Raw genomic sequence first — 26,279 nt, 5'->3', positions numbered from 1 at the left:
TTATCATTAAATTCTAATTAAAGTAACAACACAAACGAATTACGGCTATCTTTGTTAATAATTTCAGTCATTATATTATCAAAGATAGCTGTATCATAATCATCATCATCATCATCATTATCATGACAGTCAATAAATAAGCTTCTTGATTAATTCAAATCTGTGCACGTATATCTTCAGGCATTATTGCGAATAATTTAATTTTTTTTGCGAATTTGTTTCTATTTTCTTGTCGTGTTTTTATCAAGTTTTTTTTCAAAACAATCTTTTCTTTTCAAGATTGCAAACGTCATTTGTTTTTCCTTAGGAATTTTTGATCTGTTTATTTGTAAAATTCCTTTTGGTTTGCATATTCAAAGTTTCATCGAACATGGATCAATATTTTTATTTAAATTTTATGATCCATCAATCTTATTTTAAGCTATCAAAAAGGAAAAAATAACGAAATCTAATCATTAGTTTTACATACAAAGTTTGGTTTTCTGTGCTTTATTATCAGTGACAAAAAATGTATGTCAATCTTATCGCAACTGTTTTTGGTTTTTTTGGTTAGTTTTTTTTGCACAGAAACCTTAAACTCCGGTCTGTGTTTATGGTGATGATAATGATCAACAGTATTGATTTTCAAAAACTGTCCCAAATAAACACTTGAAACTGATATTGAGGATATTGGAAAAAAAATTCCTTTATTTTTAAAATCATAAAACTTTGATTAACGCTTTAAAATGTTGGCTGTTTTTTTTTGTTTTGGCTTATTTAATGATCCTTAACAGTTTATCAGAAAAAAAATTTACCATTACATTAGCCATTTCATTTTCTGATTATCAATCGATCGATCGATTGATCGATCAGTCCACCCTCATTTTAATTTTGGTTTTAATTTATATGTGACGAACAGTGTGCTCGTGGGTTGTTTTGTTGTTGTAACACAAAAACACCAATATCATTTCCATATCTGCAGGTATATAAATAGAAATTTTTTTCCGAAAAAGAAAAATCCAAATCGATCATTCGAGAACAATATTCAAATTGGATATATTTTTTTTTTTGTTGTCATCATCACATGAAAATTTGATTCCAAATTTATCATTTATAAATTTTGTTTGTTTGTTTATAAATTTAATTTTCTTTTCATATCAACATTGAATCAATTTTCATCGTTTTCACCGTTATCTTCGATCAAATATAGTTAAAATTTGCATTTGTATGTATCGTAAATCTTTGATGCTTTCAAAAAAAAATCTAAAACTTTTATTTTCATTTGATAATTCAATCAACTGCTTCTGCTGCTACATTTGTTTTTGTCCTAAAAAAAGTGATTGATTAATTAAAATAACAGAAATCTCTAAAATTAGCTCTCATCTTAAGGTATTTTTTTTCCTTGTTTCGGCCAACAAACCCAATTAACTATTGCAAAAGTGAATATAAAAATGTTTTTTTCCCATAATTTATCGATTTGATGGTGATGAAAGAACTTGAAAATTTTCCAAGTTCAAATCAATTAATCAAAATAGTTTCTTTTTTTTGTTGTTGCTGTTGAAAATTTACATTAACATTTTCTCATACATTTATTACGTATAGTTAATTAAATTCTATCAATCATATTTCAAATTAAATCGATTGGATAAAAGAAAATTAGGTTCAAATTTCAAAAAATATATTTTCATTCAACGATAAAACTATCGATTCGAATCGATTGTTTTTTTCTTTCTCTCACACACTTTCTCACATCATTATTATTCATTTGGTTGTTTATTGCGATTTTCAATGTGGTTTACATTGGTATTTTTTTTTCTTGATTTTCTTTAATTTTAAGTTATTTTCCTTCCATTCTCTGTTTATATTAAAATAATGATAACATTTATCGAAACAATCTCGTAATTATCTTATCAGCTAGATTAATTATTAGATAAATTGCAGTTGTATTGATTGAATTCAATGAGGAAAAAAATGTAATTTCCAGGTAAAAAAAGACAGTTAATATTTTTTTTTTTAATATGCTAATGAGGAGGTTCAAGCACATTTCTTTCTTTCTTTTTTCTTGATGTGTTTTTTGGATTTTTTATTTGTTTTTCAACACATCCAACAAAACCTGTTATACCGCACAAGGGGTATTCACAGTAACGACACTATTTTTAGCACATTTTTTGTTTGTTTGCTGTTGTTGTTGTTGAACTTTTTGGTTGAAAAAATTATTGTTTCTAACATTGTTGTTATTGTTGATCTTTAATTTTTTTTAGTACCCTAATCATATAAAAAAACCATTGATTGCATCTTTGATCATCAATAATGTTGTTGTTGTTTTGGTTGTCATAGTCATCATCATTCTTGTTGTTGTCATGCCTATATGTTAATCTAACATTATATTTAAAAAAATTGATTTTTCGTTTTACTATCTCAAATCATTTATTATTCTTGGTTTAAAAAAAACCACTGATTACAAGTCCATATATACTTGATAATCAACTTTTCTTTTCTTTTCGCATTCAGCAACAGCTGATAATAGATTTTTTATTTTCTGGATTTTATCCAAAAAAAATACTTTATCCTATTGATTATTGAGCAAAAGAAAAAGTTTTATGTTTCTTATGTATATCATCATCATCACAGTTTAGTTTTGTACCCATTGGATAATAATTTAATATCAAAAAATTTTAAACATAGCCGCACACTTATCGACCGATTATCAAATGATTGATTCTTATATAAATATATAAATGTTTTGACTTTATTGCAATAATAATCTTCATTAAATTAATTTTCATTTTCTGTGTGTGTAGGTGCGTGTGTTTTCATTTTCTCGACCATTATTTTCTCAATTTTATTTTTCTTTTTTTCTCATTTTTTCTTTTTGTTTGTCCACAGATATAACTGATTATTTTCAAAAAAAAAAACTAAAAACAACTGAAAAAAATGGTTCAAAAACAAATATCAACTCGTGTTACGGGTAATCGATTTAAAAGTGCTGCATTAGTTATCTATTATATATTGGAATCGATTGTCAAAATGTTCATACCAATGTCAATGATGAAAAGAAAAAATGTTGAAAATCAAAATATATTGATTACTGGTGGTGGTAGCGGTATCGGTCAATTAATGACATTAAAATTTTTACGTTTAGGTGCAAAAGTAATTATTTGGGATGTTAATCAAAATGGCATGGAAATTACGAAAAAAATGGCCGAAGAAGAAAAATTAAATACAAAAAATTTATATTTATATAAAGTTGATCTTTGTGATTCAAAATCTATTTATACAACTGCAGAACAAGTCAAACAACAATTAGGTCCTATCGATATTCTTATCAATAATGCTGGTATTGTATCTGGACAGAATTTTCTTGATATACCGGACGAACGAATTGAAATGACATTCAAAGTAAATAGTTTGGCTCATTTTTATACCATTAAAGCATTTCTTCCCGATATGATTAAACGTCGAAATGGTCATATTGTTACAATAGCATCAGTTGCTGGTCGTATTGGTGTATGTTCTCTTAGTGATTATTGTGCATCAAAATTTGCCAATGTTGGTATGGATTTATCATTACGAATGGAATTGGCCAAAGCTAATCTAGATGAATATATTAAAACAACTCTTGTACAACCATATTTTATTTCAACTGGAATGTTTGCTGGTGCTCATCCAGGAGTGTTTGATTTTATTCAACCAGAAGCAGTTGTAAATAAAATTATGCAAGCAATTCTTACCAATAGTCCACAGATTGTCATACCTGGCTATTTAGATTGGCTTCTATGTCTTGTACCATTAATACCACAAAATTGTTTATCACATGTATATGATTTTCTTGGTGGTTTTGAGTTTATGGCCAATTTTCATGGCAGACAATTACCAGCAAAAACAACCAATACAAATGGCTTAAAAAATGATGAAGAAATCAATAATAATATGGCCAATATGACCAATAAAAATGTTAATAATGGAAAATAATGGAAAACAACAACAAAATGATTTTTGATCATTATCAACCGACTAATCTTTCATTAACTCTAAATTCTTCATATAAAATCAACAACAACAACAATAATAAAAAGTCGACGATATTCTGATTAAATAGACTTTTATTTCGTATCTCAAATTTTTGAATTCTTTCTTTTAATTTGATAATTTTTGTATTGATAATACTTTCTTTCTTCTTTTTTTTTGATTTGTCGCAATTAACACACACACATTATTTTGTAATATCAAACGATTTTTTTTACTTTTATTTCTAATTATTGATTGAAATTAATAAAAGATAAAAAATGATCTACCCAAAAATCTGCCAATATTCCTCATTAATCTTTATTGAAATAATTTTGCATTTCCAAATAATGACTTTATCTATAGTCTCATAAAAAGGTTTTCTTGGAATAAGATTGATAATTTAATAGATTGAAAATGCCAAAACAACATAAGGGAAAGAGGTAATAAAAAATTTGTAAAAATGATAAATTTATCAGAAAAAAAACGATTATGGAAGTCATGATGATCGTGAAAATTATCATTTTTTTTAAAATTTCCGTTGGAAATAATGTCATAAAAATCCCATTAGTCTTTTTCATCGTTACCAAAAAAAATAATAGTGCAACGCCATTTTTTACAAATTTTTTTGTTGTTTCTTCCTATTTCAAACAATGAAATTTTCATTCAAATTTATCTTCCGTTATTCATTGTTATTTTGTTTGATATTATCAATGACATTTGTCATTTGTCATCAATCAAATCAAAATATTAATGATGATGAAAAGGATTTTGATCTTTCCGTTTCGATTGGTTGGACTGATTATCTTGCTATTGGCATTTATTTTGTTCTAATTTTGGCTGTTGGTTTTTGGGTTTGTTGATAAAATATTTTATATTTTTTCATTTGAAATATGCACAAAAAAATTGTTTATATCACGTTTTTCAACTGTATGATTTTTTAATTTGATTTAGTCATCAAGAACAAACAATCAAAAGACTGTTGATGGATATTTTTTAGCCGGAAGACAGATGCATTGGCTTTTGGTAAGAACAATTTTTGTTTCCAATTAATTTATTAATTGAAAATTTTTACTGTTTCTAGGTTGGTGCTTCCATATTTTCCAGCAATATTGGTTCCGAACATTTTATTGGTCTTGCCGGATCGGGTGCTAGTTCTGGAATAGGAATTGCCTCATTTGAATATGTTGGAATCTATACAATATTAATACTTGGCTGGTATTTTATGCCAGTCTATTTGGCTAGTAATATTAGCACGATGCCTGAATATCTTCAAAAACGTTTTGGTGGTCAAAGAATTCGTATTTATCTTTCAGTGTTAACATTAATTCTGTATATCTTTACAAAAATATCAGCTAATTTATATGCTGGTGCAATATTTATTCGTTTATTACTTAAAATTGATAATATTCTTATTGGTTGTATTATTTTGATTGTTATTTCGGCATTGTTTACAATCATTGGTGGATTAACGGCAGTCATATGGACGGATGCTATACAGACAGCATTAATGCTTATCGGTGCAATATATTTATCCGTGACAAGTGTTCAAGCTGTTGGTGGTTATGAAAAATTAATGAAAAATTTTGCCATCGATGGTTTACCTGATCGATTGGAAAGTCAATCATTTATTGGTGCCTGTAATGCTTCCGTAGCTAATAATTCTTGTTTAACTTGTAGTTCAATAACACCATATTATCGTAATCTATTTCGACCGGCTACTGATCCAGAAATTCCATGGCCCGGTATTATTAGCATTTTTATATCAAGTTTATGGTATTTTTGTTCCGATCAAGTTATTGTACAACGTGCATTAGCTGCACGTAATCTAACTCATGTTAAAGCTGGTTGTATTTTGGCATCATTGTTGAAGATTACACCAATGTTTCTATTAGTATTACCTGGAATGGCAGCACGTGTTCTATGGCCAAGTGAGTGCATGATTCGCGATTTTGATTAAACAAAAAAAAACAAAACATTATTTTATATTCCAGATCAAATTGGTTGTTCAAATCCTGATTATTGTCAAAAAATTTGTGAAAGTCAATCTGGATGTACAAATTTTGCCTATCCATATCTAGTCATAATGCTATTACCAAAAGGTGAGATAATGTATGATATGATATACTAATTTTTTTATTTGAAATGTTAATGATATTAAACAGGTGCTACCGGATTAATGTTCAGCGTAATTGTGGCAGCATTAATGAGCTCATTAACATCTATATTTAATAGTGCATCAACAATTTTTATCATTGATATTTATCTACGATTCCGTAAAAAAGCAAATGAAACGGAACAGATTATTGTTGGACGTTGTTTTGTTGCCATATTAGTGATAATCAGTGTAATCTGGGTACCAATATTAGAACAATCACATAATAGTCAATTATTTCCATATATACAAAGTGTTACATCATATCTATCACCACCATTATGTGCTATATATGTTTTGGCCTTATTTTGGCCACGTATCACTGAATCCGGTGCATTTTGGTCATTAATTGTTGGCCTATTAATCGGCTTGACACGTTTTATATTGGAATATAGTTATTCAGTGCCAACATGTGGAACAATAGATATTGTTGATAGACGGCCATCCATTATCACTAAAGTACATTACCTTCATTTTGGTATCATTTCGTTCACCGTTTCAATGTTATTGGCTATTATTATTAGTTTGGCTACAGAAAAAATTGATTCTAAACGTGTAAGTAAATTTCATTGAAAAATTCAGCATGGAATATAATGGTTTTTTTTTATTAACTTTATTAAAATATAATATAATTCAGTTATTTCGATTGACTTATATCACACGTCATAGTGAAGAAATTCGTCAGGATGATAATACTATTGTTGTCAATGATCAACAACAACGGAAAACGGATGCCGAATTACATGCTGCAGCTGCTAAAGATGATAATCGTTTTGTTCAATTAACCAATATAGTTGCCATCATTGTTATAATAATTGGTGCATTTTTCTGGGGTTTTTATGCATAGAAAAGATGAATTAAATGATTGAAATTTATTTAAAAAATAATTTAAACAAATTTTATTAATAACAATCATTTTTATGAACATTTACAATTACTTTTTTCATTTAAATTGATATCGGTTTGAAATAATGAACGATAACTCATAACATGTGGACCAAGCATAATGATAACAAGCCATTCTAATATGGCACTTATAACATGCCACATATATCCAGGATCATCAGATGACCACCATAATCGTAAAGATTTATCCAAAAATGATTGTGGAAAATGTTGAAATGAAATAACCATTGTGGTTAAAAATAAAGTCACAAATGTTAATGATATGATTAAAATTGCCAATCGTACTTTCGATACACGTGCTTGATTTGGTAAACGACGCGAAATGAATAATTCGATAAAAATATCAAATTGTACTGCAGTGAATAATAAAGCAGCGAATATATTATGTAGAATTTGTATATATTTTGGTTCATCATTTGGTATCGATCCGGTTGTACACATAGCAACAACCATAATTAAACCGGTAGCAAGTGAATAATTTGCCCAACTTATTTCAGCATTATAATTTTTTAAATGATAACGTGTTAAACGATATCTACAGATGACAAATATAAGAAGTAAAAGTGAAGCAAAACCAAGACAAAATGTAAACATTGATGAACCGGGTTGTGTAATGCCAAGATCACTTATGAATGGAAAAAATGGATGAACTTGATTCAATGAAATGGCAATCATCCATCTAATTTAAAAAAATAATAAATTTTATTAGAAACAATTTTAGAACGAAAACAAAACAAAAATCACATACAATACGAATGCAAATGATATAATCATTATGCCTAATGTCACAGGTAGGCGACGTATAAATATTTCAATCATGATGATGAATATAATCGATGCAAATTATTATTATTATTATTATGAAGAAAAATATTTTCAGCTCAAACCAAATTAACAACTGTGAATGTTTACAATCGGATTTTTTAAAGCAAATTTTATCGTCTCGAATACATGCACTTTATTTTATCTTTATCTTTTTTTTTAGCGTCCAATGATTCGCTAAATAATCAATCAATCATTTTGTTCAGAAGAAAAAAAAATTGCGTCGATAACAAATTATTTCTTTTTTGGTATGTAAAAACACACAAAATACAACTATTCAGTTTGAAGTCAAAAACCAGACTGATTCATTTTTATTCATTTCTTTTAAAGTATTTTAAATAAATTCTTTTCATAAATAACGTGATATTTTTCATCCATTTACATCCCCCCGCTTTAAAATTGTAGATTAGGGGAAATTTTGATTATTACAATAGTGTTTTGGATATTATACAATAATTTTTTTTGTTTTTGTTTAAATGACAGAAATAAATGATATTACATTTGTATGTTGAATAAGAAATTATGGATACAGTATTAATAATTTTTGTTATAATAATTGTTATGGATGTATTTGTTATTTTTTTTTTTATCATTAAAAGAAAGAAATGTTATTTTGATGTTCATATTTTTATCATGAATAGTACTGGTTGATTCTTTCAATTTTTATAATAATATTTTTTTCTTAATATTTTTTTGATATTTTTTTTCAATATTTTTTTTTTGATATTTTTTCAATATTTTTTGATATTTTTTCAATATTTTTTTTTTTTTAATTTTATTTGTATTTTTGTGTGTGTGTGTGTTTTTTTTTTTTTTTTTTTTTTTAAGTAACTTTTCATCTAGCTTAACTTTACAACTTTCTAGATTACTGACTACCAACAAGATTTGTTAATCTAATCAAACTGACTCGTTTCGTTATTACTACCTTTCTTTTAACTAAAAATTGAACATAATTGAATGAAATAAAGATTAATAAAGTGAACTGACGACTTAGATGTTGATTATTAATCTATCTATTGATTCTTCATGTTAAAGCTAGAAAGGTCATCTTTTTTTTTCTAAACTGCAAAATTTAATTGAGAATTGAGAAATTATTATTTTTTTTCTAAATTATTACTAATTATCGTTACTAAACATAAATCTAATGCTAACATTCTGTAGATTATTTAAGTGTTTGCTTTTGTTTGTGTTTTTGTTATGAATGTTGAATAATTTTTTTTTTTTTTCACTTAACAGATCGTAGTTAATTTTTTTGATTACAAAACAATTCGTTTTTGTTGCCATATTGATGGTGATTTGAATTAAATTTATTTTAAATCGTTGGCTTAAAAATTTGACAAGTTGTGCTTAATTAATTTAATTCTTCATATTTTTTGGAATTAATTTCATGTGCTTCTTGCCCGTTAGAAAATAAAATGATTCTTTATATATTTTCATGTGCTTCTTGCCCGTTAGAAAATAAAATGATTCTTTATATATTTTCATGTGCTTCTTGCCCGTTAGAAAAAAAAAATTCATTGGGTATTTCCAGGTGATTCTTTCACGTTAGGAAAAAAAATAGTTCTTTTTTTTTAATAATTATAAGACATTAATAGATCTTGAGGAACGTCGCGAATTCTTTTAATAATTTTGTATTGAATACACAAAAAAAAATTATGATTAGATTTCAGGTCCAAATAATCAATGTGCGACAATATCGGAAGTTTAAACAATGTCGATTAATAAACTTTAAGGAACTTGAACATTGGGTGCGATATCAATCAACTTGACTAATAATCTTCAAGAAATCCTTTCCAAGGAATTGCAACAATTGATGCACTTAATACAATTTACCATAGTGGCTTGAAATAATTGTTGATAATGAACAACGTTGTGTTACAATAAAATCATCATAAACACATTCAAAAGTATGCAATTATATTTGATATGAGGGCAATTTGATAATGTGGTAGTTGATTATCATTGATTAAAACTTAAAATTTTCAGATGTTATTGGAAACAAATAATTTTTTTTTTTTTTTTTTAAGTTATGTTGGCCGTATTATGTAATGCACATTGAGATGTTAATTTGTTATCTGTTGTAAAGTTGGTGCACGAGTTTGTTTACCATGTTCAAATGCTGCAAATGCAACCAAAACAGATAAAGATTATGTTCATCAAATTTTGTGTAAAACCACAACATTTTTTAAGATTCTGATTGCTATTGACAATCGTTAAAGGGGAATAGATAAATTTCGAATATTTGATAATTGATTCGGATTACGTAAGATATAATTAATATGACCATAAAATTTATGTTTTCTAGACATAATGATTTTTTTCCAATGAATCCGTTAATCAATGACGTAATTGTTATTATTATGGATCGGATGTTGTATTAATCAATGATTGCGTTTGTGAATCGGTGATAAAGTTGTTGCTGAACAACATTGTTCTATTACATTCACCATTATCACCTTTAAAATATGTGACTACATTTGATGTTTGAAGCACTTGTAGTGATGGCTGTAAATTCATTAGTCAAACAGATTTTTCGACAGTGTAATCTGATTTAATTTAACCAATTTTCAGTTTATCATATGTCACATAGCAAAACAGAACAATATCACAGGAATTAAGTTTAGACTGTTTCAGCCAAATTTTGCTATTGTAATGTTCAACAAATAGTTTTTTTTTTGTTATAATGGCCATATTATCTTTAAGATGGATATTGTTTTCCCAATTGACAAAGAGACACAACATAATGCATAACAAGCTGTTAATTTCAACTTCAGCGGTAAGGTTGATGCAATTAATGTTGGATTACAATTTCCCGAATACTGTTTATACAACCGATAAAATACCAGATTTATGTTTATCAAATTTTTGATTGTCGTACCCCCAAATTTTTAAGGTTTAAATTGTTGTTGTTGGTGGTGATAAAAAATTCATCTTCACGTAGATAATTTGCAATTGAATAAAGTAATGAATCAAGCAGTGATTTGTATTTCAGATACGAATGATATTGTTAATCATAATCATCAACATTGATCAATTTTTGAGTCTGATATGTTTCCACAACCTCAAATGTTTGTTGTTCAACGACTATAGTCGGTTGAGATGTATCAAATTCTTGTTGTGAATTTCTCTTTGTTGTTTCGGTTGCCATAATTTGTAATATATTAAATATTATTGAATTAATTCTGGAATTGATTTTCGAATCAACCAATAGATTTGATTGTCGTTGAAATAATGATATTTGTTGAATAAATCTGGATCGGTATTAAATCATAATTAAATGTTACATCCCTTATATCCGTTTTTTTTTCATTATTTCGCAGTTGATGAATCATCTGATGTTAGATGCGTATTCATTTTAGTTTTTTGAAAACATACTGATTGTATTGGTGGATCTTTTATCAATGATTGATCAACAAATTGGCAGAATGTTGTCATACATTCAATTATATCGAAATGTGCACATTAATTTGTGGTACAAATTGTTGGTTTTTTTTTGTGAAAGATAACAGCTAAACCACCGGACAGTGCCATACAATGTAACCATAATGGTGTAATAATTTATGATATTGTTTAAATTCCGTGTTTTTTGCCATCTGAATTGAAATTACACAATATAGTGTTAACAGTTTTGATCATTGTAACGAAAGATAAACCAAGTTCTGATCTGGATATATTGGGGATTCTTGTGAAATCTTTAAATGTTAAACATTTGGATAATGTTAATTGTTCAACACTTTTTATAAAAAAAAATCGATATCATCATCGTGAAAAATAGCAAATGATGGTTGCCAGCCTTCATCCCCCCACATTTATGAAATAGCATCTGATTGATCGGATTTAAATTCGAATTTTTTTTTTTTTTTTTTTGCAATATGTGTTACATAATATTTGGAATAAAAAAAAATGATGAATCGAACATTTCATCCTTGTTTAAAAAAAAAACCACATATACGAATAATATCCGATTATTATTTTCGGTTGTCTGATTTTGAATCATCGTTAATCATGGATACATCTGAAAATGATTTGTGAAATAAATCTTCAACCAATGTTGGTGATAATTTTATAGTATCCGATATTCATATTTGTCCACCATGATTATTATGGTTAGTTTGAGTTTCGTCATCGTTTTGTTTATTGACAATTTTTTTTTCAATAAAAATTTTCTTGAAATTTTGTAATAAATTTGCACATGAATATCATTCAATGCAATCAAATATATAATATGCATTCGAAATTTAAACAGTTTTTCAATTGATCAATACCATTTCCTTCACTATCAAGTTGTCCGACCATATTCTTATCAAATAATATAATGATATTAAACCACCAGTTACAATGATATGATGGAAGAAATCAAAATTATGATTATTTTTAATCATTTTGGATACTTTAAATAATGTTGGCATTAAATTCGATACACTTTTTTTAAAGAATCATAATCAATTGTGAACTCCGAAATAATTCGATAATTTCTTGATTATATTGACAATAAAATTTTAAAGGGTATCCCTTTTGTGCATTATGATGGTGTTGATACATCTTTGTTCATGTATAGTGGATTATCCAACAAATTGAAATGCGCACTTTGATTGATTAATTAACTTCGGAGAAAGAAAGGAAATAAACAATTGTTTTTTTTTGTGTATATTAGGATCTCCAAATGGGACATTTAAAAAAATTGGCTTGAATGATAGTGAATTTGTCCTTAGTTATTGTTCAATTTCATCTCTCTGTTGTTGATCACTATGATCTTGACATTGTTTACAAGAACATTGTGATTATGATCCAAATGGAATGTCAAGTAAGATCATGAATCTATCGATTGCTTGATGCATTTCTCATCATCGTTCGATTCATCGATTCAAAATTTTTGGTTTTCTTGTGAGTGTTTCGGAATGTATTGAATTGAGCACAAAGTAAACAAAATTCACTGTAAATGAGTGTGACTTTGAGTCAGTAATGATTATCGATGAAAACAGTGAAATTGGTGAGATGAATAAATTTGGTTTTTGTAAGTGTTATGGAACTTATTGAATAGAGCACAAGATAAAAGGAAATTCACTGTAGATTAATGTGACTATGAGTCAGCAATGATTGTTCATGCAAACAGTAAAGTTGGTGAGATGATTTGATTTAGTTTTTTTTTGTATTTGTAAACGTTTATGAATGAATGTCATTTGAATGTCAAATTTGTCACCAAAGTTTGTTAAAATAACTTTTTTTTTTATGAGTTGGCGATGATGGATATTGGGTTTGTTGGCCACGTGGTTTTTATTTTCAACGTGGAAATTGTTTTCCATGCATGTGTTAGTATCGAATAATTAGAAAAAATAGATTTGCAATGGGAATTATTGGATTTTTTTTCCTGATATATTCTTCCCCCCAATTAGATAACTGTTCTCTAAGAAAAGAAAAAAAAATGGAAAAGAGAGAGAAAAAAAAAAGAAAAAAGAAAAGGGAGAGAAGAAAAAAAAACTCATTTGGGAAGGTGTAGTTTATTTTATTAAAAAAAAAGAATTATGATATCTTATCTGATGGATTGGAAATCCTGATGAAAATTCTATATGAAATGATGAAATGGACCAAGGTAATTGTAAGGTTTCGGTGGATTAATCCTACTGGCTTGTAAAAACACACAAAATACAACTATTCAGTTTGAAGTCAAAAACCAGACTGATTCATTTTTATTCATTTCTTTTAAAGTATTTTAAATAAATTCTTTTCATAAATAACGTGATATTTTTCATCCATTTACAGGTATTTCGTACCCAGAAGATGTAGAAAAAAAACCACTTTTTTTCTCATTAATATAAACATCTAATAATTTGTTGGACCCATATCCATGTCACAATCAAAACAAATTATTCATTAAATATTCGACATTCAAAATGAATTGATAAACATGAAAAAAAATCATTTTTTCCTCCTGTTTATTATATCCTGTCTTCACTACTATTATCATTAATATTGATTTCGTCATTGTACGTAGAAATGGCCTGACACAAAAATTATCATCATTATTATTGTTGTTGTAGCTGTTGTTTGGTTATACATATTCGAATGAAAAATTCTTATCAAACAAATTGTGTGTATTAGGAATTGTTGTATTTTGAATTGACAATCAAAAAGGAAAAAAAAATCTCCCCAAACAGATGAATGAATCATCGATTTGTTTCTAATGATTCTTATGAATTTTTCCTCATAAGTAAAGGGTTTTTTTCCGAAAAAAAGAAGCCATTTTTCTCCAATGAATCGCGTGTAAAATTTAAATAAATTTAGCATTTTTTTCGCCAAACAATTAAATTAATCATAATGATAAATGATGATACCATCCACACGTGTTTTAATACTAAGTAACATAATAATAATAATAATGAGAAAAAAGGTTACTTTTTGAATAAAGAAAGAAACAGGTTAAAAAATCATTAACACACACACACACCAACAATAAACTCATAGATATCATTTGATTGTCATCATTATTTAAAGCTAAAATATACAAAATTCTATTGAATATAAATGAGAGAAAAAAAAACATTCAAGGATAATGGATATGTTTGCTTGTTTGTTTGTAACCAATTGATTATGAGTATTCAATTGGATTCATTCAAAAATTTTCAAACAATTATAATTTCTCTCTCTCTCCCTCACTTTATGAATGTCATTATCATATCAATGTGCAAAGAAATCCATTGCCATCATCAATGCCGTATTTAATAAATGAACAAAAAAAAAATCATTTCATTGGATCATTTAAAAATTTATTTTCATTTTTAACACAAAATTTTTTTTAATGTTATTTTTATTAATTTGTTAGCAATAATGTTTTCTGTTATGGGAAAGGGAGGAAATTCTTTTCCCTTTTTTTCAATATCTTTGAAATGAAATCATGACCTGATGATAATGATGATGATGAACAGAAACATAAAATTAAAGGGAGGTGATTATTTGAAGCCATTAATCGGAAAGAAAGTGATTTGTTTTTGTTCACTTTTTTTATACCTGAAAAAAAGAGGTGGGAATTTACAAATTGGTCATTAATTTTTTTTTGATTGTAATGGCTTCAAGATTTGAAATAAATAATCGTTATTCCTATTCTGTGTTTGAGTGTGAGGCATGGAAATTTTGATGTATAAATCATAATGTGTGAAATTTCCCGACAAATTGAAATTCTCAACCCAATAATAATTAATCATTGTAATAATTAATTATACGTATTTTTTCATCTATTACAAATTGGTTTTTTTATATTATTACTTAATTGAACATTCAACGATTCATTGTTTTTCATTTGTTAAATATAAAATAAAAAAATTTTATATCAAACGATATCATTAAACGTTTTGTATTCCTAAAAGCATCATCATCATCATCATACAAAATGTTTTATTCAATTATCAAATTTATAATTTTTTTGACAATTTTTTCATTCATACAAGTCGATTCACAAGGTTTAGTTTTTCATCATCATCATCATATTGTTGAAAATGTCAAATGATTTTTTTTTGTTTATTGTTGAATAGGTATTGCTGCCAGTCCATTTTTAAGGGATGGACGATTTGGTGTTTATCATTATGATGTAACAGCAATGAAAGGACGACAGGTTCAATATCCAATACATCCAATGATTTTGGCACGTCGATCATTACGTGAAATGAATGGATTACCTATATCAAAATCAACATTAATGTCATTGTTTGAAGCATCACGTTGGGCACCATCATATTATAATGTACAAAGTTGGCGTTATGTTTATGCAATGCGTGATAGTCCGTATTGGGACAAATTTGTTAATGCTTTAGTACCGGCTAATCAAAAATGGGCTCGTCATGCTTCGGCATTGATTGTTGTTTTATCCAATAAATATCAAATACATAAAGGAGAGAAAAAATTAGTGGAAACTCATACATTCGATACTGGTGCTTCATGGATGTTAATGGCATTAGAAGGTACTGCTCGTGGTCTTGTCGTACATCCAATGTCCGGTTATGATAAAGAAAAAATTGCACGTGCAATCGGTTTAAAATCGGATGATTATAAAATCGAAGCAATGATTGCCGTTGGTAATCGTGTACGATTAATTAGTAATGAAAAAATTACAGATCGTAATCCTATTGATAAATTTGTTAGCGAAGGTATTTTTAAAGAAAAAGTTTATCAATAAAATTATTGAATTTTTTTAATACTTTATTCAAAAATAAAAATGAATGAATGAAAAAATAAAAATAAAAATATACAGAAATAATGATAATTTTCAATTATCTACACATGAAATTCTTAATCTGTATGATTTTTTCCAAAAATCAAAAAATACTTTCATAATAAAATTAAACATTCGATGAACGATCACGTGAACGATAAATAACACCACGATTTTTTAATTCACGAACAATACCCGCTGGTAAACGTCCAGATACGCTAATCGCATAGATGCCGACACATTTTCGACCTAATTATAGAAATGTGATTAGGTTAATAGAAATAAAGATACGAATGACAAAAGAAAATATTTACCAATTTTTTGCCATTTAGCCACCCATGAATCTTCGGGATTTGTCAACGCAATTAAACCGTCAAAATTATTTGATGTACAATCATAGACCATTTCTCGATTATTTTTCATTCCTAAATAATCTTCGCAATTATCACAGCCATGAAATTCAAATTGTTCGAATGACTAATTAAAAATCATGGTCAAATTTTAAATATATTGAATTAAATCATTTTCATCATTGATTTCATGATTACCTTGATGAGCGAACAAAGCAGACACGCTCGAAGATGGCGTAGATCTTGTGGAATCGTTGTCAATAATTCGTTGGCCATTTTTCGATGAGAAAAAGATTAAGATAAAAAAAAATTCCAAATTAATTAAACGAAAAAAACACAAAATGAAGCGGTCCTCGAAAAAATAACTCGATCCATGGCCAAGTAAGACGTTCATAAAAGACGTGTCCAAAATAAAAATTCAAATTTCACAATTTTTATTTAGAATTTTTGAATCAATTGAACATTCTTGTTCAATATTTTTTGGAATTAATTCCGAAAACATTTGAATAAAATCATTATATAAACAATTTTGATCACATTTAGAATAATATCTATTCGAATTTGAATTATTTCCAAGCAAATTTTTGGAAAAATTATCCGTTCCATTTAGGTAGTACATACGGATGAATGGTTGATTCTGGTCATTTGTTATCAATTCAAATGCCAAGCCACTTGCATATGTTGGTTGACCAATATTCGATTCGATAGCCGATAATAGATATCCCAACAATGTATCATGAGTACTATAAAGATAGATATGTTTATTCCAGTGGTCAGAATTTTTAGAATTTAAAGTTTTGTTTATATTTTCGATTAATTCTTTGATTAAAGATCCGATTCGTAATTTAAGATATGATTTCGATTGACCATATACAGAGAATTCTTGATCATGAAATTCTTTTAGCCTTTCAATTGTATCATTACCCATTTGATCAATCCAATTAGGTTTGATATATTTTGAACCAAAATATTCTTGTTCCACAGTTAACGTATCATAAAGATATCCGATTTCAAGCCAGTGTGAGAAATTCGTGCCGGTATATTGCTCAAGTTTTTGAATAAATTGTTGATTTTCGGTCAAGAATTGCTTTATCCTGGGAGATTCATCGATTTTGGTTTCTTCTTGTCTAGCTTCATAACATTCTGCTTCGGGAAATAGAAGCCAATCACGTTTCGATTCAACGGTATTTATTACTATTGGCTGCCATATTTTTCCAATATCATCATCATTAGTCCAAATTTCTTGATCATTTCGTGGAGGAAACATACCAGCCAAAAGTAGTGCACAACTTTCTTGACATCTTTTTCTTGATGAACTTCTTGCATGAACATTTCTTATTGGCATCGAATCCAAATACATTTGATATTGGTTGCGAAGGTTTTTACCCAATTGAAACATACGTTGTTTACCACGAATAGTTAATTCACCAAGTCCTTCTTTAAAATCATTACGTTTATATGGATCATTATGATATAATCTTATTGGACTACGATCACCATGTCGAAAAACAAATTGAACCAATAATAAATTATTATTATTATCATCTTGTGTTACTACCGGTAATTTTGTTGCTAAAATCATTAAACAACCAAATAATAATTGTATAAAACATATCCGCATAGATGATGATGATGATGATGATGGTCCCATTTTGTTGTATGCCATGAAACGCAAAATAAACATATTTTTTATCCAAATAATCGATTGAAAATTAAACATACATAACAAAACCAATGTTGTTATCAATGTTTAGGAAAATCTAATCAAAGATTTTTTAAAGCCTAGTTTTGGTATATGTGCGTACCATAAAATCAATCATATGATGATTCTTTTAATCATATCATTTATATAATGAATTATTTAAAATCCAAACATTTTTGTTTTTTGGATACATATTAATATTTCACACAATTTTCAAAAACAAATGACAATAAAAAAAAACAGGGGAAAAACAAAATGCAATTTTCAATCACATTAAAGGTCATATTTCATTCTTGAATTTAATCCATGATTTGACTAGTTTGAAAGGATTCAATCGATGATATTATGCTTCGAAATGCTTATTAAAATTCATGATTATTTTTGGTTTTCAAGTAAAATTAACACGATTTCTAAGATGTGTGATATCTCGAGGAAAATATATCAACAATACCAGCACCAATGAAGAAAATATTGAAATCATGGCAAATGATCCAAACCAACCGAAATTTTTCAATATGATTGAAATCAAAAATGCGCCACATAAGGATATGGATGCCTGAAAAAAAACAATAATCAATAACAATTTGAAAAAAATGGGAAAAAAATTATTCGTACCGGAGCTGTGAATAAAAATCCATAGATAGTACCAGCATGTGAACGTCCAAATACTTGTGCGGTAGCGGTGGGAAAGATCACAAATATTCCAGAAAATGTGAAGAATATAGAAATCACCCATATGGAGAATAATAATTTACTTTGATAATAACTAGAAACTTGGAATGTAAACATCAATATGGATAATAATCCACATAATGTATTGATACATGTACGGAATGATGTTTTATCATAAAATAGGCCCCATGATAAACGACCACCAGCATTGAATATTGATGCAATTGAACCGACAAATGCAAGAAAATGATCATCCGGAATGAATTGCGAACCAAATGCCTTGTACATTGTATTGACAAATTGTACGGCTTGTGTACTCAGTGCAAACATTAACCACATCTGAAAACATAATCAATCAATCAACCATAAAGAATTTTAAAAAAAAATAACATACCAGTAGAAATTCTCTAGTTCGAATGGCTTGCTTATATGTAAGATCCATTTGTTGTAATGGTTGTCTCATAATAGTATTTCCATCCTGATCTTCACAGCTACTATATCCACCATTTGGATTCAAACCAGAACTATTATTATCGGCCAATGGTGCTTCAAATGTTGATTCATCATCCGGTGAACTTATAAGTAAAAATCGACCTTCTTCAAAAATGATTTCATTTGGTTGTCGAGGTGGTGTGAATACCAAACAACATCCAATCAGTTGGACAGTAATATATATTGCGAATAATAAGATGAATAAATTCGGTACACGTGAAAGAATTGATTCAGCATAAAAATAACCATCTGGATTCGGTGATAGATTCAATGGATTCAAGTATGCAGTTTGAACATAGTTAAAAACTAATGCACCAAGTCCGTATCCGGCAACAATAATTCCATTTACAAGGCCTTTTTGTTTAGGAAACCATTTCATACCGGCAGCTAATGGTGCAACATATGCCATACCAACACCCAAACTAGATAGAAATCCATATGTGAATACAACCCATATGAAACCCCAATCGATTGTGAAATAAGTTAAGCCAACCGAAACACTATTAACATGATTAGTTAAGATCTTTAAAGCATCTAACAAACAACTAACCTGAATATTGATGAACCAATCAAACAAGTGAATCTTGGACCAATTTTATTTTCCAATATTCCACCGACCATCATCAATGAACCTTGGCCCAATAGAAATGCTGCATTGATCCATATGGATGATGCATAAGTAACAGTTGGATCAACATGTACACGAAGATATGATGTCAAATATGTGTTGACATTACCCAACGTATAAAAAGTTCCAAGAATTAGATGTATAAGAAAACCACCGAATACAGAAAGAATTCCTTTGGCTTTATCATTAAAATATAACATATTGTTCGGAAAATTGTCTTGTTGTGCACAAATCGTGTTGTGGTTTTTAAATGCCTCAATTACCTATCTTAATAACAAAACTAAATTGATAACAAATGGAATGGGAAAAAAATGTGATTATAATGATATTAAATCGAATGATTGAAATTGATGATATGAAATTATTGTGTGATTAGCTGAATGATCATGATTCAATTTGATTTAATTTGATAATCATATGACAATCAATAATATTGTGATGGATTCAAAGTTTAAGATTTGAAATAACTAGCGAAAAAAAAAGTTCTATGATTTGGAACAATAATAATAAGTAATAAATGTTAGAGATCTTTGTTCGATACATCACAACGTTTCAAAAGTGTGATGATCAATAAATTGAAGCTGAAATAAATATCATCAAGACAAAACTCATTTTAACTATAACATCATTATTATATAACAAAAAACAAAAAACGATTGAATATATTGCAATATCTGTATATGTTCAAGTTGAAAAAAAACTATACGCTATATAACAGAAGAAGATAAACAAATCACAAATGAACATCAATCGACTTCCGATAGTATTACCATCTTTTGGTGATAAAATGAAATTGTTTTTTTTTTTTTTTTGTATTTGGATTTTCAAAAATACATTAGGATTGTTTGATCAATTGTTTTCATGGCAATAAAATCATAAAATACATTCGGCATTTTTTTCCCTTTTGTTATTTTATTTATTTATTTATTTATTTTTTTTGTTAGGACAACTTACATTGAATATGACAAGGTAATTGGTATAACAAAAATCCCTGATCCCGATTTCCCGAAAATAAAATCGGAAATCCAATAAAAAAACCTTAATATAATAATTATTTTTTTTATATAAACCGGTTAATGATGAATAATAGTTTATTGATTGTTTTGAATATCTAAATAACATAAACACATTGCGGTTCAATGAGATAATTCTTCAAATATTTATAACATCAGATGATAATTAAAAAAAAACGAAAATTTTTTGTATAAAACTCTTTGGAAAAAATCCCAAAATGTAACAATTGTTTATAAACAGGTTAATATTTTTTCGAAATATAAACTGTTTTGAAATTTTGATGATCAACAACAACAAAAAAAACATCGCTGGAATGTGAAAAATCAGTGAATGTATTACTTTGCTAAATTATCATTTAGCCATCTACATTTGAGAAAAAAAAATCCGACCAAAACAAAAATTTTCCAAGCAGGTATTGGATAATCTATGATTGATCTACAGCGACCATTACTGCATACAACAAACGAAACACATAACGACGAAACTATCATCATTTAAAACGTAACATAAATTTAAAATGAATCTAAATTCTTCAAACGAAGAAAAAAATCAAGCAACAATAAATCAATCGATGATTATGACAAAAAAATCACCATTTGAAAATTGTAATTTATTTGTCCGTATTTATAACCTGTAAGAATTTTTAAATTTAAAATTATTTCATTTAATTATTTTATTTTTTTAATGATAAATTTTTTCTTGTTGAAAAAAAAGTTGGGTATTACCATTGTTCATAAAAGGTATTAATAATGAAATTCAAATATCCGATCTACCAAAATGTTCACAATCCGATGATTCGGGACAATTATCCAATATTCTTGAACATTATTGGCAATTAGAATTGAAACGTCCAAAACCAAATTTTATTCGTGCTACACTTCGATCATTTCCATGGCATCTAATTGGCAGTATTCTAATAACAATTATAAGAGAATGTTTCCTTAGATCAATTCAGCCATTATTATTATCACGTGTGATTAGATTTTTTTCACATCCAAATGATGATGAATTTCAATCAGCTTGCCTTTATCTATTGGCTATGGTGTGTATACCATTTTTTTGTATTCTATTAAGACATCCAGATCGATATTTAGCAATTAGATGTGCAATTAAAATTCGTGTTGCATGGTGTACATTGATTTATCGTAAAGCTATTCGTCTACATCAACAGGCATTTCGTCAAACAACTATTGGTCAAATATTGAATCTAATTTCAAATGATGTTACACGTATTGATCAGGTATGTAATTGTGTTTAATTAGATAATTATTCGTTTAAAATCTATCCATTTTAGTTTTGTAATTATTCAAGCTACATAATCGTTTCTCCTTTAATGTTTATCGTACGAATGTACATCTGTTATATTTATATTGGTTCATATTGTTTTATTGGATTATTTTTATTATTGTTAGTCATTCCGTTGAATATGATAACTGGACGTATTTTTCAATTATTACGGAAAAAAATTGCAAAAACTTCCGATACACGATTAAGAATCATTTCGGATATATTAAAAGGAATTCGTGTAATCAAAATGTATGCATGGGAAGAACATTTTAGCCGTCTTGTTGATCATGCAAGAAATCAAGAAATAATTCAAATAAAATTGGGTATAATATTGAAAGCTATCAATTCTGTAATAGCATTCATATCTAGTCATATAATTCTATTTGCAATGTTATCTGCCTATGTAATTTATGATGGAAATCTATTGAATGCTGATCAAGTATTTGTCATAATGAATGTGATTGAAACAACTAGCTGTGTATCATCAAGAGGATTGCCCATAGCATTGACATTATTATTTGAAATGTTTGCTTCATGTGATCGTATTCAGGTAAGTTGATTTGTGTTTCATATTCCTTCTTTCATTTATTCGATAACCTTTTCAAGGATTTTCTTCTTTTGAAAGAATTCAGTCCAAAAACGATCACATATCAAAATGAAACATCAGAATTAAAGGAGGATAAAATGGCTATAAAAATGGAAAATGTTTCAGCGGTTTGGATGGCTGAAAATAAACAACCAGCTCTTGATAATATAATATTGAATGTCGAACCCGGTGAATTAGTGATGGTTATTGGTTCGATTGGTTCAGGCAAAAGTACGTTTCTTATGTCATTAATGAATGAAATTCCAATCACAAAAGGTTCGATCAAATTAAATGGCCGTATTGCTTATGTTGCTCAAGATCCATGGATAGTAAATGGAAGTATTCGTGATAATATACTTTTTGGTAGCGAATATGATAAAAACAAATATAAAACCATTATCGATGTATGCGGAATGCAATATGATCTTGAACAGTTACCACATGGTGATCGAAGTTTAGTAGGTGAACGAGGTGTATCATTAAGTGGTGGGCAAAAAATTCGATTAACATTAGCTCGTGCATTGTATAGTGAAGCGGATATTTATCTGTTGGATGATCCATTGAGCGCTGTAGATGTTAAAGTGGCCAATCATATATTTGAAAGGTATGTTGTTGCTAATCATTAATAGAAATTGATTAAAAGAAAATGAAATTCTTCCTTTTTCGAAAAGATGTATAATGAATTATTTAAAATCAAAGACAATTATTTTGGTTACACATCAATCACAATTCATAAAGAATGCATCAAAAATACTTGTATTAGATAATGGAAGACAATTAATATTTGATCATTATGATGAAATTATCAAATCAAAATCAATTAATCTTGAATCATTTTTACAACCGAAAAATATTGTTGAAAATATTTCCGAAATTTCCACAAATGATTCAATGACCATCGGTAATGTTTATTCGGATAATCAACAAAAATGTTCAACACCGAAAATTGTAGAAGAAACTAAAACAAGTAAAGGATCAATCAAAAGAGAAATATATTGGAAATATATTCGGGCCGGTATTGGACCAATCAGATTTCCATTAATGATCTTTGCAATTATTTGTACATCATCTTTATATTATTATACGGATATTTGGCTTTCACAATGGACGAATCGTAATCAACACTTGATAATGGGAAATAATTCACAAATAGATTTAATGAATATAAAAGATCATCGTTTTAATGATGTAATGATTTATTCAACTTTAGTTACCAGCATTTTAATCGCTATGATTATACAAACAATAACTATATTTATTATGTGCATCAATGCATCGATTCATTTACATAAAAAATTATATTGCAGTTTGATTCGTGTACCGATTTCATTTTATGATAATGTTCCTATCGGACGTATAATGAATCGTTTTGCAAAAGATATTGGAATTATTGATGAACAATTACCACAATCAGTAAATGATTTACTTAATGTATGTTTCAATTTGTTTCGTATAAAAAAAAGATGATATTTGACAATTTTTTTTTAGTTCATAGTATCATTATTGGGAGTAACAATTATCGTATCCATTGCACATTGGTATCTTATGTTTCCGGCTTTCATTATGATTGCATCCATTCTAATTATTCGTCGTTTATATACAATGGTAGCACAAGATTTAAATCGTTTTGAAAATATTGCTCGAAATCCATTATTCAATCATATGACAATGACATTGAATGGTTTGCCAACAATTCGTTCATTCAATGTAAACGATGAATTTATCCATCAATTTTATCGCTATCAAAATGATCATACAGCTATTTATTTTACTTGTTTTGCTTCGATGAAATTTACTGGCATTTGTTTGGATTTGATTTGTATGATTTATATGATCATTATTAGCATTTTTATAATGATATCCTATAAAGGTATGGAAAAAAATTGAAAATTTAATCATCATTTATAATAATAATAATCAATTAGATATACAAAGTGGAACTGCAGGCCTAATATTATCAACAATACTTGGATTAATCGGTAAAACTCAGCCAGGAATTAGAGCAACTATAGAGGCTGAAAAACGAATGATTTCGGTTGAAAGAATTCTGGAATATACAGATTTAGAATCCGAAGCACCATTAAAATCGAATTATAAATTTCCATCAATATGGCCTGAAAATGGTCGAATTATTTTCGATCATGTTTATCTTTATTATAATCATTCAGCAAAACCAGTACTAAAAGATGTTTGTTTTGAAATTCATGGTGGTGAAAAGATTGGTATTGTTGGTCGAACTGGTGCTGGAAAAAGTTCGATAATAACAGCATTGTTTCGAATGGTTGAAATCAATGGTAAAATCATAATCGATAGTGTTAATTGTAGTGATATTGGATTACATGAATTACGATCAAAAATATCAATTATTCCACAGGAACCTGTTGCATTTATAGGATCTTTAAGAAAAAATCTTGATCCATTCGACGTACGTAGCGATGAAGAAATATGGAATGCATTGGAAAAAGTTCAGATAAAAAAAGTTGTTAATGAAATGTACGAAAAACTTGAATATCAATTATCGGAAGGAGGTGATAACCTGAGCGTTGGTCAACGTCAACTAATCTGTTTGGCACGTGCATTATTACGACGAAATAAAATTCTTATATTGGATGAAGCTACAGCCAATGTTGATAATCATACTGATTCTTTAATACAACAAACTATTCGTAATAATTTCAGCGATTGTACTGTTATAACAATAGCACATCGATTGAATACAATTATCGATTCAGATCGAATAATAGTGATGGATGCTGGTCGTGTTGCACAATTTGATACACCTTTGAATCTTATTCAAAATGAACAGGGAATATTTTACAATTTAATTCAACTATCCGGACCTCAAATGATTGAAAAATTGAAATCCATAGCGAACGACAAAAAACATGCAATAATATAATAAAATGAATACAAGTTTTATTTCAAATTTTCAAAACCAAAAAGGAAAAAATAAACAAAAAATTGTCATTTTTATGTATAGTACAATTAAAAAAAGATCGATTGTTTATATATCAGGAAGAGATTAGTCAAGAAAGCAGGGTTTTTGATATCAATCAAATATTAAGACCAGCACCAGAAATATTATTTCCTGAAGTAAGATTTGATGTGTTTCAATATCATCTGGTATATTTCGTTGTTCAAGGATTTAATATATGAATGTTTGGTTCTTGTTCGATACCCATCATGGTCATTCCATTTCCAAACATACCGTAATTACCTCTGCCAATTGATTGTTGTTGACCATAGCCCATCATACGACCTTGACCATAATGGCCTGCACCAATATTACTACCACCATATCCCATCATACCGACTTGATTACCATAATAACCATTATTGTTGTTGACATATCTACCAACACCATTATAATATGGATATTGTACACTGTGATCGACAAAAAAAGCAATCAATACAAAAATGATTGTAACACACAATACAATCGTTGTTGTTGTTGTTGTTGAATTCATTCTGGAAAAAG

General features: G+C 27.9%; 8 protein-coding genes across 11 annotated transcripts; 4 read left to right on the top strand and 4 right to left on the bottom strand.

Annotated features, from left to right (window-relative positions):
• The first annotated feature begins 1,043 nt into the window (after positions 1-1,043).
• On the top strand, positions 1,044-4,281 carry LOC113792533 (epidermal retinol dehydrogenase 2-like). 3 transcript variants are annotated; one of them, XM_027342431.2, is made up of 2 exons: positions 1,044-1,204; positions 2,866-4,281. In XM_027342431.2, exon 2 carries the CDS (start codon positions 2,914-2,916, stop codon positions 3,949-3,951), a length of 1,038 nt encoding a protein of 345 aa, XP_027198232.2. In that variant the 5' UTR covers positions 1,044-1,204; positions 2,866-2,913; the 3' UTR covers positions 3,952-4,281. The 3 variants fall into 3 exon arrangements, with proteins under 3 accessions (XP_027198232.2, XP_075677532.1, XP_027198231.2); XM_075821417.1 differs by lacking the exon at positions 1,044-1,204 and adding an exon at positions 1,765-1,782; XM_027342430.2 differs by lacking the exon at positions 1,044-1,204 and adding an exon at positions 2,654-2,780.
• A 281-nt stretch (positions 4,282-4,562) lies between these two features.
• On the top strand, positions 4,563-7,073 carry LOC113792516 (sodium/glucose cotransporter 1-like). The gene is made up of 6 exons (XM_027342409.2): positions 4,563-4,838; positions 4,939-5,010; positions 5,069-5,915; positions 5,979-6,086; positions 6,150-6,694; positions 6,777-7,073. The coding sequence occupies exons 1-6, from the start codon at positions 4,638-4,640 to the stop codon at positions 6,984-6,986; spliced, it is 1,983 nt and encodes a 660-aa protein (XP_027198210.1). The 5' UTR covers positions 4,563-4,637; the 3' UTR covers positions 6,987-7,073.
• On the bottom strand, positions 6,831-8,625 carry LOC113792521 (DNA damage-regulated autophagy modulator protein 1-like). 2 transcript variants are annotated; one of them, XM_027342418.2, is made up of 3 exons: positions 7,794-8,625; positions 7,078-7,724; positions 6,831-6,967 (listed from the first exon to the last, which is right to left on the bottom strand). In XM_027342418.2, the coding sequence occupies exons 1-3, from the start codon at positions 7,862-7,864 to the stop codon at positions 6,921-6,923; spliced, it is 765 nt and encodes a 254-aa protein (XP_027198219.2). In that variant the 5' UTR covers positions 7,865-8,625; the 3' UTR covers positions 6,831-6,920. The 2 variants fall into 2 exon arrangements, with proteins under 2 accessions (XP_027198219.2, XP_075677533.1); XM_075821418.1 differs by having other exon boundaries at positions 6,852-6,967; positions 7,072-7,724.
• A 6,330-nt stretch (positions 8,626-14,955) lies between these two features.
• LOC113792522 (putative NAD(P)H nitroreductase YdgI) lies at positions 14,956-16,762 on the top strand. Its single transcript, XM_027342419.2, has 2 exons — positions 14,956-15,321; positions 15,394-16,762. The coding sequence occupies exons 1-2, from the start codon at positions 15,252-15,254 to the stop codon at positions 16,032-16,034; spliced, it is 711 nt and encodes a 236-aa protein (XP_027198220.1). The 5' UTR covers positions 14,956-15,251; the 3' UTR covers positions 16,035-16,762.
• On the bottom strand, positions 16,037-16,760 carry spt4 (Transcription elongation factor subunit spt4). Its single transcript, XM_027342421.2, has 3 exons — positions 16,619-16,760; positions 16,385-16,547; positions 16,037-16,319 (listed from the first exon to the last, which is right to left on the bottom strand). The coding sequence occupies exons 1-3, from the start codon at positions 16,694-16,696 to the stop codon at positions 16,198-16,200; spliced, it is 363 nt and encodes a 120-aa protein (XP_027198222.1). The 5' UTR covers positions 16,697-16,760; the 3' UTR covers positions 16,037-16,197.
• A 75-nt stretch (positions 16,763-16,837) lies between the features above and the next one.
• On the bottom strand, positions 16,838-18,151 carry LOC113792518 (lysosomal acid phosphatase-like). Its single transcript, XM_027342411.2, has one exon. It carries the CDS (start codon positions 18,138-18,140, stop codon positions 16,839-16,841), a length of 1,302 nt encoding a protein of 433 aa, XP_027198212.2. The 5' UTR covers positions 18,141-18,151; the 3' UTR covers position 16,838.
• A 251-nt stretch (positions 18,152-18,402) lies between these two features.
• On the bottom strand, positions 18,403-20,540 carry LOC113792517 (apicoplast pyruvate carrier 1-like). Its single transcript, XM_027342410.2, has 4 exons — positions 19,837-20,540; positions 19,189-19,786; positions 18,738-19,133; positions 18,403-18,678 (listed from the first exon to the last, which is right to left on the bottom strand). Exons 1-4 carry the CDS (start codon positions 20,112-20,114, stop codon positions 18,511-18,513), a joined length of 1,440 nt encoding a protein of 479 aa, XP_027198211.1. The 5' UTR covers positions 20,115-20,540; the 3' UTR covers positions 18,403-18,510.
• Positions 20,541-21,171: 631 nt separating this feature from the next.
• LOC113792526 (ATP-binding cassette sub-family C member 4-like) lies at positions 21,172-25,730 on the top strand. The gene is made up of 7 exons (XM_027342422.2): positions 21,172-21,561; positions 21,643-22,168; positions 22,223-22,765; positions 22,822-23,405; positions 23,473-24,232; positions 24,290-24,671; positions 24,727-25,730. Exons 1-7 carry the CDS (start codon positions 21,446-21,448, stop codon positions 25,698-25,700), a joined length of 3,885 nt encoding a protein of 1,294 aa, XP_027198223.2. The 5' UTR covers positions 21,172-21,445; the 3' UTR covers positions 25,701-25,730.
• Positions 25,731-26,279: the final 549 nt, after the last annotated feature.

Source organism: Dermatophagoides pteronyssinus, unplaced genomic scaffold (assembly GCF_027571235.1).
Source record: "Dermatophagoides pteronyssinus isolate colony J.1.1.1.1 unplaced genomic scaffold, Derpt_VIB-CSIC_2022.12 sq0010, whole genome shotgun sequence".
In the NCBI taxonomy this organism is placed as follows: Eukaryota; Metazoa; Arthropoda; class Arachnida; order Sarcoptiformes; family Pyroglyphidae; genus Dermatophagoides; species Dermatophagoides pteronyssinus.
Note: the sequence above shows the minus strand (reverse complement) of the source record. Positions and strands in the feature narration are given on the sequence as shown.